This window comes from Oryzias latipes, chromosome 24, assembly GCF_053564925.1.
Source record: "Oryzias latipes strain Hd-rR chromosome 24, Olatipes_Hd-rR_3.1".
NCBI classification, from domain to species: Eukaryota; Metazoa; Chordata; class Actinopteri; order Beloniformes; family Adrianichthyidae; genus Oryzias; species Oryzias latipes.
The window spans coordinates 4807501-4820480 of NC_136260.1; the positions used below are offsets into that span (position 1 = coordinate 4807501).

Below are 12980 nucleotides of genomic sequence, written 5' to 3' on the forward strand. Positions count from 1 at the left end.
ATAAGTGGTAAACTGAATGTATTTATGTTGGCACAATGTGCTGCAGGCATAATCAACATACATCAAGTTTAATCCAGATTGTAATATTTTAAACACAAACAACTTATAACTTTTATTCCCAGTATGCTGAAGTTATTAATAATATTTAATGCTATCATGCTGTTGCTGTGAGGATTCTGCAGTTTAGTTCAGTTGTTCTGTGATGGTTTTGATCGTGTTCTGTCCTCTATCAGTCACTTCATGTCAATCATCTACAGTTGTCTTCATTACTGTTCATTGTCTTCAGTGTATAGAAGTGTCTGGTTTTCAGTTCTGCATTGGTAGTTCATCTGTTTTTGTTTCTCTGCAGTCTTTGTGTTGTCTAAGTTTATATATTAAATCTACACGTTTCTGCTACAAAGTCCATTTTCCTGCATTTTTGCTCCTACATCTTCAGTTCCTGACAGCTGTTTCCAATGTGACTCTGGTTCTACATTAAATTCATTTTTGCCACTTATCCTCTTAACACAGGATTTTGTCGTGATTGTAAAGATTTTCATACAAAAAGATGGTGAAACTGAGTTTATGGAAGGAAAATCTAATAATAAATATTACAATAAACAGATAAATGTCGTGTTAGATCTGTAGTGAGGAAGCTCGACAAAAAACTGTTCATTTATTTTGAAAATTCCTGCGGTGTTTTATTTTGTACTTAGTACCCAACTTCCTGTCCCTGCATGATCTGCTCTGTGTTGAATTAATGTGCCGTGTTCAGACGTCTGGCAAAAGGAAAATGACTTATATGGAGCATTTTTCTGAAATATGAACCATCTGGCGTCTGCCGCAAAGACAGAAGCGGCATGTTATTTACAAAAAAAAAAGAATGGTCTTTTTAATACGAGGCCAAAAGGGCAGGTGCTCAAGTACCCATAGGGCCCTGTGTGTGTATGTGCCTGGTGAACAGCAATACAGTGTACGAACACTGTACTCAGACCGCACAGGGCTTTCCTTGTATACTCACTTTGGTTCTCTTCCATGCTTTGATGGAGTTTAGAGTTTAAAGATGCAAGTTGTTGGTACTTCAGTGTTTTGAAAAGAGTGCTACCCATACCTCACTACTAAACCCGAGTCTTTGATCGGTCAAAGTTCAACTGGCTATGATTTTTTGATCAATTGCAGCACGTTATGTACTTAAACCCTGGAAATGGATTTGAGTAGTGTGAACACGAGAGTTTTGAACGCGAAAACCCGAAGCATGTGTATACAAGGGGTCATATAGACAAATACACATTTCCAAGCCTAGTGTGAATGTAGCATAAGACGATGCCCCCTGGGATTTGATCCGCACCCAAGTTCAGCTGAACTTTCACACCTGCCTAGAAACGCAGAACACCTGAGGAAACAAACTCACTTCATTTGACCTGGTGAACTGGATTTGTGACCAGAGCCTTGAAAAATGGTCTCATCCGTCTAAGACCTGAAGACTCCAGGCTTGAGCTGGTCTTCCCAGGTTTGACTTGGTTTTGTAGTCAGGATCAGAGTTGAAGACACAGATTTTTTGCATGGTCAAGTTCATCCAGTGAATTGCGCACGAATGTATGTAACTCATCATAAAAAGTGTCGGTGAAGCTGAAGGAGCTGCATCCATCAGCAATTTGAACCAGCTTTCAGCCACAACCTGCTGCTGTTGTGGTGTGTCAGGACGTGTGTGTTAAAAGTGCGTTTGTGTCATCTTCTGTGCTCAAGCAAGTTTCAGTGCGTTGTGCATTCCAGTGGAGAAATAGCATGTTTAATGTGCTCTGAGCCACGCATCTGGAAACATTATTCTTGGAAGGCAGGTCATTATCCTGGGAAACCAACTGAGAAAAGCTCGGTGGGAAGAAGTCTGCAGCAGCTGGACCAGCTAGAACCATAGTCTGGACTGGTGCTCCACGGCAGCTCCCACGCAGGAGCAGTGGATGCAGGGTCACATGAAGCCCCCACCCTCCCAGCAGTCCACTCACTGAGGATTATCAGTAAAAAAAAAAAAAAGATGTGGGACACCGAAATAGCCTGGAGAACTGTTTATGTCACATATTTCACATAAGAGTGCAGAAGCTTATTTGAGAACCATGCGAAGGGTTTTTACCTCGTGTTCCTCAGCAGGTCATTTCCTGGCCAAATGGTGAAAACTTGACCGTGAGGCAACAACCGGAATAAAATGAAACAAACATAATGTGAGTGTTGCCAAAGCTACAATGAACTCTAATTGTGCAGCCTCATGCCGCTTTAACATTCTGATCCGCTGGGAATTCTGGGAATGAAAGGCAGTAATGTTCCTACATTCTACTCACAGTTAATGTAGAACTTTTGCTTTTTCCTTTTATTTGAACCAAATCAAAACCAAATTCATATTTTCAGTGTCAGTTTTTGCAGCCACTCTACTGTGTGCTAGCATTATTACCATTATAGTATAGGTACTTTAATTAGAAGCATTTCCATAGAATGAGGACATTTCTCAGTGTAATCATATTTGACCTTTAGGATCGTCTGATAACTTGCTCCAAGAAAAATAAAGGAAAACTGTGACAGGGACTTTCCTGGGAAAATGTAATTTGCAGCAGCAGGTCAGAATGAGGCGAGGAGTCCCGTCGTGTTCAGTGTTCTTCAGCTCAGGAAAAAACAACTCATATGATTGGGATCAGTATCAAAACCAGGTCCAGGAGTGAGGAATTGGCCTGTACCTGAGTAGTCAGACGACATCCTGCAGGTGCAAACCTCCAGAGAGTGACGTACTCGTGCTGCGCCGCAGATCCACAACAGCCTCTGATGTTGGACGCTTGAGAATTTACAGGAAAAACCTGTAGCTAATTACATCTGGTTGTCAGTGTAACAAAAGGTTTCTCTGCGGGGGGTGGGCACTCTTGGGGGGGGGGCAGTTTAGCTCAGTCGGTAGAGCAGGTTGTCCAACAACCAGCCAGCCCCCACCCAGGGGATGGGCCAACATGCGGAGAAGAATTTCCCCATTGTGGGATAAGTAAAGTTTCAATTGTTATTATTAATTATTATTATTATTATTATTATTATTAGGTTCCAGTAGGCTTTGATGCGCCGCAGCAGCAGAATTCACAAATTCCTTCAGACAGATCAAGTTTGTGGAACCTAAAGTTTAACTCGAAACCTAAATTACGACATCGATAAAACCTCAAAGTTCAGATTGTCTCTGCAGCACTCTCAACCTGTAGGCTAATGTAGCTAACAACGGGTTTTTTAAGACGTGTTTGCCCACAGTGCCCTCTTCTGGTCATATGTAACAGATCCTCGTTTTACCTGAGTAAGGGTCGTTTGGCTGAATCCCTCTGGATTTGGGTTTGTTGCCCCCGAAAGCTGCCTGTCTTTGCTTGATGGGATTTTTGTGGTTGTGTGAATTTTATACTGTAATGTTGTGACAGCAAAGAAAAATCTCTGTGGTCACTAGTCAATGTTATTTTGCAGGAAGAGTCTAATATATTTACTTAAGTCATCTACAGTTTATGAACCACTTTATGTCTTGTATTTTTTTCCATCATACTGTGTAAAAATACGACTGTGTGAGGTCGAATACGCAGTTGGTTTGCAAAAAAACTGCTTTACTGAACACGTGGGGAACATGTTTGTAATTTTGTCTCCAAAAACTCAGCCCTTCTCTGGCTTTTAGAGTGAGTAAGCCTGTGGAGCAGCAGGCTTGTATGTGTTGAATCATGGCGCTGATGTCAGCCCCGCGGTATGCGCTCGCTTGGCTCGGTTGAAAGCTGACCCCCCTCCTCTCCTCTGTTATGTTTCTATTTCTAGGGTGTGAGCGGTATGTCCGTGGATGAGAAGCCTGAAGCCCCCATGTACGTGTATGAGTCGACGGTTCATTGTACCAATATCCTCCTTTGCCTCAACGACCAGCGGAAGCAGGATATCCTGTGCGATGTGACCGTAGTGGTGGAGGGCAAGGAGTTCCGAGGGCACCGGGCCGTGCTGGCTGCCTGCAGCGAGTACTTCCTCCAGGCGCTGGTGGGCCAGGCGGAAAATGGTTTGGTCGTTAGCCTTCCTGAAGAGGTAGGCCTGTCAGACACACCCCCACAAGCTTGATATAACTCTAAAACTCCCCCCAAGCCATCGCAGGAGAAGCTGAGACCTTCCATCTTTCCCACAATTTAGAAAAAAAATTGGAAAGTGACAGCCTCCCTAGCAGTCAACTACACAAATATTTCATATCAGTCTGATGAACTAATAGTACAAAAATACCTTTTCCCAATGTTGTTGTATACCAGGGGAAAGACTTTCCACGGCTTAACCATGAGCATGATGCCGTTCACGGACAAATATATGCATGTAGCTTAGCAACGCTAAGTTTTCATGTTGGATCAACAGAATTCTGAGAGTGGGATTTGTTTGATTCACTCTTCTTACCCCCCAGACTCACAGGACAGCTAGTTCCCTTTAGCAAAAAGTAGTCTATTTAAGTGAAACCGTAGTCGATCTTAAAGCTGACACAGTATACTTCAAGTTTACTTTAGTAAATTATCTATATATTGTCAACTTAAAAATGTTACAATTTAGTCTGAAGAAGTATTCAGTTAGTATACTTCCTACACTACCTACACAAAGTCTGTAGCATACTTGATGATACTCAAGTATACTTAATAAAATCAACTTCAAGTGTAGTACTTTTTGCTAAAAATAGTACTGACATTTTATTTTCCCCGCCCTTCTTCCTTCAGCCACAAAAATTGCCTTCTTTGTTTTCGGGTTATATTTTGAGTCACCTGAAAGGTCAGAGGTCACGCCGCCAGCTGTTGTGAATTTTTTCTTAACCCCGCAGTAAATGTTCTTCTGGAATTAGCTGGAGGAAGCAGCAGCATGTGCAATAATATTATACAGATAAGCTCAAAAAAATACTTTCGGCTAATTTTCTTTAAATCTAAGTTGGTCTTTGTTTGTTTGTTTATTTCAAGCCTTAATATCTGATGGTCTCAAAAAAATGAGAGGAAAGCTTGGAAAAGAAACAACAGTTTTATTTTCTTACATTTAAATTAAATCATTTTCATGGGAAATGTGTTTCTTCCTGTAAATATATATACATAGATCAAATTATGACATTATGTAGGTGTGTCGTAAAAAATTATGACTAAAATCTAAAGAAATGTTTCTGTAAACTGTAGCTTTGGTTGAAAAGGGCCAAACACTGGAAAACCTCCCATGTCTTCATTCACTTACTGTTGGCTGGCCGTTTCCTCTGTGTCCAGTTCAGCAAAAACACTCTTTTCCTCTCCTCCCTTTGGACTCTTTGGATGAAAAAGAGGCGCTGACCGCACTCCAAAAATCCTCTTGAATCTGAGCTCGAGCTGCTTCATTTTGCTCTGACAGTTTTGCAGCTGCTCCTCCTGAGATAAGAGACTGCTCTGAAAGTCCAGTCCCATAAATCAGGAACTTCCCTTTCAGAACTCACAGTCCTTAAAGTGGTCTTTAGTTTTCTGCAGTTTGCAAGGAATTTACAAGGTTTTCTTTGAATTGGGCTGCTTTGTCGGTCCTTTTTGTTGTCAGAATACTCTTATGACAAATATAAATCATTTAGACACAAAAAGACTCATAATTTTATACATCTGTCTTCTGTGTTTAAGCCACATGCAGAAACGACGGGTTTTCTTTGAGAATTTTCTCTTTTCTTTTTGTTTGGTTTGACTGGGAACAAGTTGAACCTCTGATTGAATCTTACTGGTTTTTGTTTGCTCCACTGTTTGACCTTTTCTCAGCTTCTGTTTGACTTCATTGTTCATTTGTGCAGCTCCTTATGCCCCAACTAGATTCAGGACCGAATCATGCTTTTTTTCATGTCAGTGTTTGATTAAGATAGTTGTCAGACTTTGTTCTGCCTGATCCTGTCACTTTGTTTTATTTCTACTAGTTTTTGGTTTCTGTTTGACTCCTTGGGTTTAATCTTTCAGTTGGTTTTGAAAACTATTTTTTTTACTTCTTACTGTTGCTGCAGGGAGGCTGGTTCATATTTTTATTCAGGTTTTTGTTCTACATCTCAAAGTAGTGAGTACTGTGGTCCTGAGGTGCAAATCACGTCAACAAATCACTACACACAAAAACAGATTAAAGACAAGAACGACAATTAAAAAGCCAAAACTATTACAACAAAATTACAGAAACTAAAACACAAATACAAAAACTTAAAATAAGCAGCCAGTAAAGGAAGATATTGTGGGATGTCATTGATTGGAAGAGGGAAAGCAGAAGGATGTTTTTCTCAAACTCCGGCAAGGAGTTGATTGATAAATCACAGAACTTTTGCTTAAAGAAATATCAGAAAGTATTTCCATACCACAAAACGGTGAAACAATGTCATCATCCTGTCACTGACGTCCATTGGCGTCCCATAATTCACACCTTTTTTGCTTTTTTATGTTACATTTTTTAACCTTTTATTTTAATTTCCAGACATTACTTTTGTTTTTGGAAGTGTTTTTTTTATACATTCAGGTTTCATTATTATTTGTTTTGCTTTTTTTAATTGTCTTTGTAATCTTTGATTGATGTTTGTGTTGTGTAATTTGTTGATTTGATTTGGACTTCAGGGCCACCATACATCAGTCAGGACTGAAAGAAAGTGATAAAATCCAAACTACAACTCAGAACTGAATCCTGAATCCAGCACTCCCTGTTCATTCAGTGTATCCAAGTGTAAGAGCAACCACAACTTCAGGCTTTTTCTATTTTTAGTTCAGTCATTTAATGTGATTTCCTTTCCATCAAAATAGCAGATGTAGAAGGAAGGTTTGGATTTGTCCAGAGCTGATTCAGGATTCAAAAGAAGGTGCGACAAAGTTAAAGCTTGAGCCTTTAATGCTGTTGTTACCAATTAGCACCTGTCAGGTGCCGCTACATTCAGCAGCGTATCACTTAGTGATGAGATTAACACGGCTTCTGGATCTTCTCAGCTGCGCTCACATCCGCTCTCACTCTGCCACTGATCATCTGGAGAAGTTCTTCAGTGGAAACACTTTTTTTGTCATTTTTGTTTTTTGTGTGATTGTGCTTTCTACGTCTGCTTTCTTGAAGCCTAAACTGCTGCAGCTTCAAAAGGAGCCACAGCAAATGCATGTCACACGGCTGTAATTACGGCTCCTGACATATTGATGTCACAAACACATATGCTGCAGATATGTGCTGCGGTAGAAAGTGGGGCACATCCCACATGTGCTGTGGAGATCCTCATCGGGGCCGGCCTGCATTCACGTTGGAACTCAACAGCTTTGTTGTCTCATTAAAAAGCATGGCGGCGTCATCATCCAATATCAGTTGTAGCTCCTGTTAAGGTCGGGGGTGGGTGGGGGGGGGGTGCTTGGTTGGTGTTTCTGCAGCATTCAGATGCTGCAAGCGTGAATAATTCATGAGCTGCCGTGTGTCTCAGGTGTGGGACGGAGTGTGAAAAGTAACATCTTTGAATGGCTGTCTCCTTCATGTGTCAAACAGCCACTTCTGCTGAGGTTTGAAATCAACTGATATCCAAGTATCAAATACATTTACATTTCTTACTCACAGAAGACTCTATACATTAGTTGTCAAACCATTTTCATGGATTGCACAGCATACGTTGGTAACACTTTCACTTCCTCCTTGAGGCTGGTTTGAAACCAAAGGAAGAGCCCATGCACTTCACTGTTTAACCACTAGATGGCTTGCAAAAAATGAAGCCTTCACCCATTCATTATGATGGAAAAAGCCCCACCTAACAAGAGAAAAAAAAACATACACTGTCCTCATTGCCTAGAATAATTGTACCATAGAGAAATTTGTTGGACTCTTAAATGTATTTTCTATTTAACCCAGAGTTGTCCTTAATGGGGGCATAGGTGCTTGACTGGAGCCCGTTAGTGCTGATCAAGTCATAAGTGTGCGCCTCATGCTTGTAGTCTGCCTGTTAGAAAAGTTAGACAGAGTGTAGTTTGTGTGGACAACCCAGGTGTGTCCTACAGGCGTATCACCTGCACACTGTGTGTGTGCAGCTTTTGTGCACGGTTACCGGTAGTTAGAAGCCAGAGTCCCTGCCTTACTAACGACTAGAATGTGGTGTAGGGACGCTGTAAGACAGCATCCCCTGTACGTCCTAAGTGTGTGAAACTTACATTATCCTTTTGAATACCCCATGATACACTTACCATACAGGACAATTGAATTTTGATGACGTCCCTTAAGCCACAAGGGAACTGCAAGACACACCTGCGCTCCCTTTAAGACACAGTCACACCTGTCTACGATCCTTCATGGACCTGAACAGCCGAAAAACCTGCAGCCCCTGTACAGGTCAACCCCCGTGTGTTCATCCTTAGTTATCTTGTAAGGTCATTACATCTTTCAGTGTCATGTTTGACTACAAACAAAGAATAAGTGCGGTCGATCGGGCTTTGTTTTTATTCCAAATCTTGGCACACTTCAACTGTCCTGATGTGTGACATTCAAAATAAAGCAACACATGTGGCCACAAATATTCACATTCAACAGTTTCTGAAGAAAAAATTATAAAAGTGTTTTTGGAAAAAAGGAGGATATCTTTCATAGACTGAAAAAACGGTTTCAGAAAAAGTGCTTGGGTAGCTCTGGCTTCTGTTCTGTGCAAACAAAAGAAAAAATGTCAGCACCAGTGGGATCTGCAGGCTTAGTGCAGATTCTTTTCTGTTGCTTAGCAAAATAATCCAAAATAATAGAATCCAAAATACAACTCAGACTAGTGTGTTGTCTCTTCTAGTTTTTGTCTTTTTGTTCATCTTTAGTTTTTTCTTCTCATTTGCTATCCAGGCTCCAGCCTCCCGGCTGTTTAGCTGCTCAGCGACTGCATCCACTCAAAGACTCATAATGTTTCTCTACTCACGGCTCCATCTAGTTTCTTAACATCCCCCGTCACCCATCTTTTTACGGTCACTGACTCGAGTCTGCTGACGCATCCCTGCCTCTGGTCTGAGCTCTGTCGCTGTGCTGGGGAGGGGGGGGGGGGGGGGGGGGGGTTCTGTGTCAGCTCAGAGCTGCAACCTTTATCTTCAATTCATGTTCTTAAGCTGCACTTGGCCGACTGTCAGTTGTCTGGAAGCTTTTAAGTATTCCTGCTGCAGCTTTGGAGCACTGCTACTCCTCAAGGTTGCCACTGGGGGGGGGGGGGGGGGGGTGAGACAAAAGACCACCTCCCCAGCATCAGCCCCTTCATAGCCTCTGTTGGAGTTGCTTGGGCCTCTGGGTGACATCATCTTTAGCTAATGTGACTAGAGAGGCAGTTATGCTGCATCGTATGGACAAAATCTTCTCTTTCAGCGACATGCCCGATTGACTGTATATGAGAACTGGACTGAGTTATTGCAACCCCCTGGCGTTTCAGACAGGAAGTACCTGCTGGCTCATTCTATTGGTTAGAATAATCATTGCTCTGATACATTTTTAACATGTTCTTAATAATCGCGTAATTTACAACATAGGAAAATGAAAAAAAAATTCCAAGGAATTTTTCACGAAATCTAGGAAACGTGCCGCTAGCGTAACTCTACAATGAGATTGAACGTTCAAAACATTGGATTGACACATTCACCCGACTACGCTTTTAAGTGGTAGGTGTGTGGCCTTCTAACAAGCTTACTTTTGATTGGCATCAGTGGTTGCCATAAAACTGTTGTCTCAGAGCAATCAGTGCTTGCTGACGATTTCTTAACAAACAGACATCACACGGTGATGTGTATATGTCTTTATTGTAAAAAAAAAAGGTCACTGAATGAAATGAAACATGATTCCAACCAAATGAAAAAATTAATATTCTCTGAGTGATGTCACACTCACTCAGTCCAGTTCTCATATACAGTCAGTGGTAGGTACCCTGTTGAATAATGAAGACATGAGATCTTTGTGGTCCAGTCATTTCAAGAGACTTTTCAACTGAAGATTTGACATATGTCAGTTATATGAGTGGACTCATGCTATGTATTGCACATAATTATGAAATTGACTGAGACCAGACCCCTACAGCTGTCCTTCATTTATCATGGGGGGGTTATGTTCTAAAAATAACACCTGATAGATGAAATTCGTGAAGTAGGATTAAAGATGTTTATGACTGTAGAACCCCTCAGTACACACTTTCTTATTATTTTTTAATTATAGTTTCTTAGGCTGACACAAACATTTTCAAACTTTTCTCTCTTGTTTACAAATTTACTCGTATAAAAGGTGGGTTTTTGGTGTTCTTAAAAAGTTATTGTAGCATTTTTCTCATAATGAAGGACAGTAACTTACAAATTGTTATGCAAATTAAATGTAAGTGTCAAAAAGATCAAATTGTTTGCTTTTTAATTTAATTTTGGTGTCTCGGGGGTCTTTGGATCTTTGACATCAATCTCAGACACCTGTGATAATTAGTTTGTCAGGTGAGTTCAATTAAAGAAAAAGCTAAAGAAGGATATTCCACATTATTAAACAGACCAACATTTTCAAGTAATAGGGATAAGAAAAAGGATTTCTGCTGCTGAAAAGCCTGAAACAGTTAAACGCCTTAGACAAGGCATAAAAACCTTCGGATATTTTCCAAAAACGTAGGTGTGGTCATTGTACTATTGAGAGATGTGGCTGATTCAGAGCACACACTGGTTGGTGGAGAGAGAAAGACAGCATAAGGAAGGTTTCTGCCAGACAAACACATTAGATTAAGAGAGCAGCTGATAAAATAAAATTAAAAAGCAGCAAGCACATATTTGAAGCTGTTGGTGTTTTTGGAGTCAAGGTGAAGGATCCTCCAGAAGCTTGCAGTTATACCTAAACCTATTATTCAGCCACCCCTACACAACGCTCACAAGCAGAACCGGCTGCAGTGGGCCCAGACAAAAATGAAGATTCATTTTCAAACAGTCTTGAGTGCCGTGCAACCCTGGATGGTCCAGATGGATGGATTAGTGGGTGGTTGGTGGATGGCCACCATGTCCCAACAAGGCTGCAACGTCAACAAGGAGTCGCTGAGTCATGTTTTGAGCCGAAATCAGACACAAATTGACAATAGATCAAAGCTTGATTGGAATGTGACTTCAGAGGGTTAAACCAAATCGTCGCCCAAACCTTCACAACAAGCAGAGCTTGCTTGACTCAAAGATGGGGGTGGGTTGATACAAGATGATGCTTTACTGAGAGGAGCTATGAGCTGCTGTAGGAGTAGTGATGGCACCCCTGTCCAACCAGCAGGACGTCTCAGCAAGCATGAAACCTCTTCTATATCTGACAAAGCTGATATTTGCCTCCAACCTGAAGACAAAGGTTCAGGTTCAGGGCAGCGGGAGCATCTTCATCCCTACAGTTTTACATTTCTTTGAAGAACTAGTCTGCAAGCTTTTAGGACTAAACTAAATTCTCAGAATTCTCTATCAATTCTGCTTCATTTCCTAACATGTATCAGCGTCTGTAGCAATGTAAAGATGGAGTCATGTCCTCCCCAGTGTCTGGCCTGTGCTGTAAGCTGCACTAGCAAAGGATTAGACGCACACTATCTGATTTAATCCACTGTCAGGAGGGAGCTTTCCTTACCTTAAACTCAGCACCAGGAGCGTGTAAGTTTTAGCTGTCACTGACAAATACACTTTCTTCATGTTCTCCTTTCATTTTTACCTTATATATTGTACTAATGCATCATTTATTTTTCTATTGTGTTTTACAGTTCTTTTGCTTTTGCTCTGTGTGGGTACCGCCCATTTCATGACATCATCATAGAGTCAACCTCTACAGCGTTTCTGCGTTTCACCCACAAAAACAAACAACATCCGAACTTTTACAAAGATGTGTGTGTGCATATTGTGCACATATAGGGAAAAGTGTTTGTGTGTGAGTGTGTGTGTGTTAGCTGGAGGCGGTGCTGGCAGCACAGACTCTTCCTGGAAGGGGCTGTTCTTTGCTTTGTGACATCACAATGTGAGAACCCGCTCGTTTTCATGGATTGGGGGGGGGGGGGGGGGCTGCTGTTGAAAGAGACAGTTTTTAGAGGAAAACTCAAAAATGCATCAATGGATCAGAAGACTGCTTTGGGGTTGTTTTTTGTTTTTTTAATGAACATTATAATATACTTAAAAGCTCAAAAAAGTGGATTTTGCATGATATAGAACCTTTAAGATTGCAGTGCTAAAGAACCAGCTTCAGATGGTCGTAGTATCAACCAATGGATCTTGGGTCAAGTGCGCGGACAGCTTGTCTATCCCTTATTGGGTCCCTTACTACCATGCCCCATCCATAGTCATACTAAGACTGAGTCGGAATCCCCTCATTTTAACCTGATCCCTTAAACCCAGGACTGGTGCCCTGGGTTTTAACATAATTCAGACTTTTTTGTTTTTTAAACGGCAAAAATGATGTCACCCATTTCTCAAAGTAAAAACCTAATAAATCTGAACATTTTATAAAGACTATTTATGAATCCACCATGTCCTTCAGACAACCTGAAAAAAACGGCAAACGCCCTATCAAAAGCACTAATAGTGAGGGAATTTAGACACAACCTGATGCTTTTGGTCACATGACCCATTGGTTGGGCTACACTGTGGCCTGTGGCAGTGGTCTGTGGTCTTGCCTCACAGTGAGAAGGCTCTGGTTTGAATCCTGGAGTGAGGAGTTTGGAGTGTAGAGTTCTCTGGGCAGTAAGCTTCCACCCACAGTCCAAAATCATGCTTAACTGATTACCCTACAAGTTTCCCTAGATGTGAGTGTGTGTTGGAGTGATTGTGTGCCCTGTGACAGACTGGTGATATGTCCAGGGTGTACCCCGCCTTTGCCCAAAAGTAGCCGGGACAGGCTCCAGCAACCCCGTGACCCCAGAAGGGATTAGCGGGTATAAAAAATGGATGGATGGACCCACTGGTTTAACACTGTTTTTTCGCTTTTTTAAACAGAGACTGGTTACATGATTAAACGATTCTATGAAGACCCGTCATCATTAGCAAAACTGGACTAAACTAAAAATATCTAATAACTCATTA

At 41.3% G+C, this 12980-nt stretch overlaps 1 protein-coding gene across 3 annotated transcripts in view; it reads left to right on the plus strand.

Moving 5' to 3' along the window:
• bach2b (BACH transcriptional regulator 2b) overlaps positions 1-12980 on the plus strand; it is an 84670-nt gene that overhangs the window by 52311 nt on the left and 19379 nt on the right. For all 3 annotated transcript variants that reach the window (XM_011492052.4, XM_078942746.1, XM_078942747.1), the window contains one exon: positions 3790-4044. In XM_011492052.4, coding sequence (XP_011490354.1) covers positions 3790-4044 — 255 coding nt within the window. The remainder of the gene's footprint in view (positions 1-3789; positions 4045-12980) is intronic.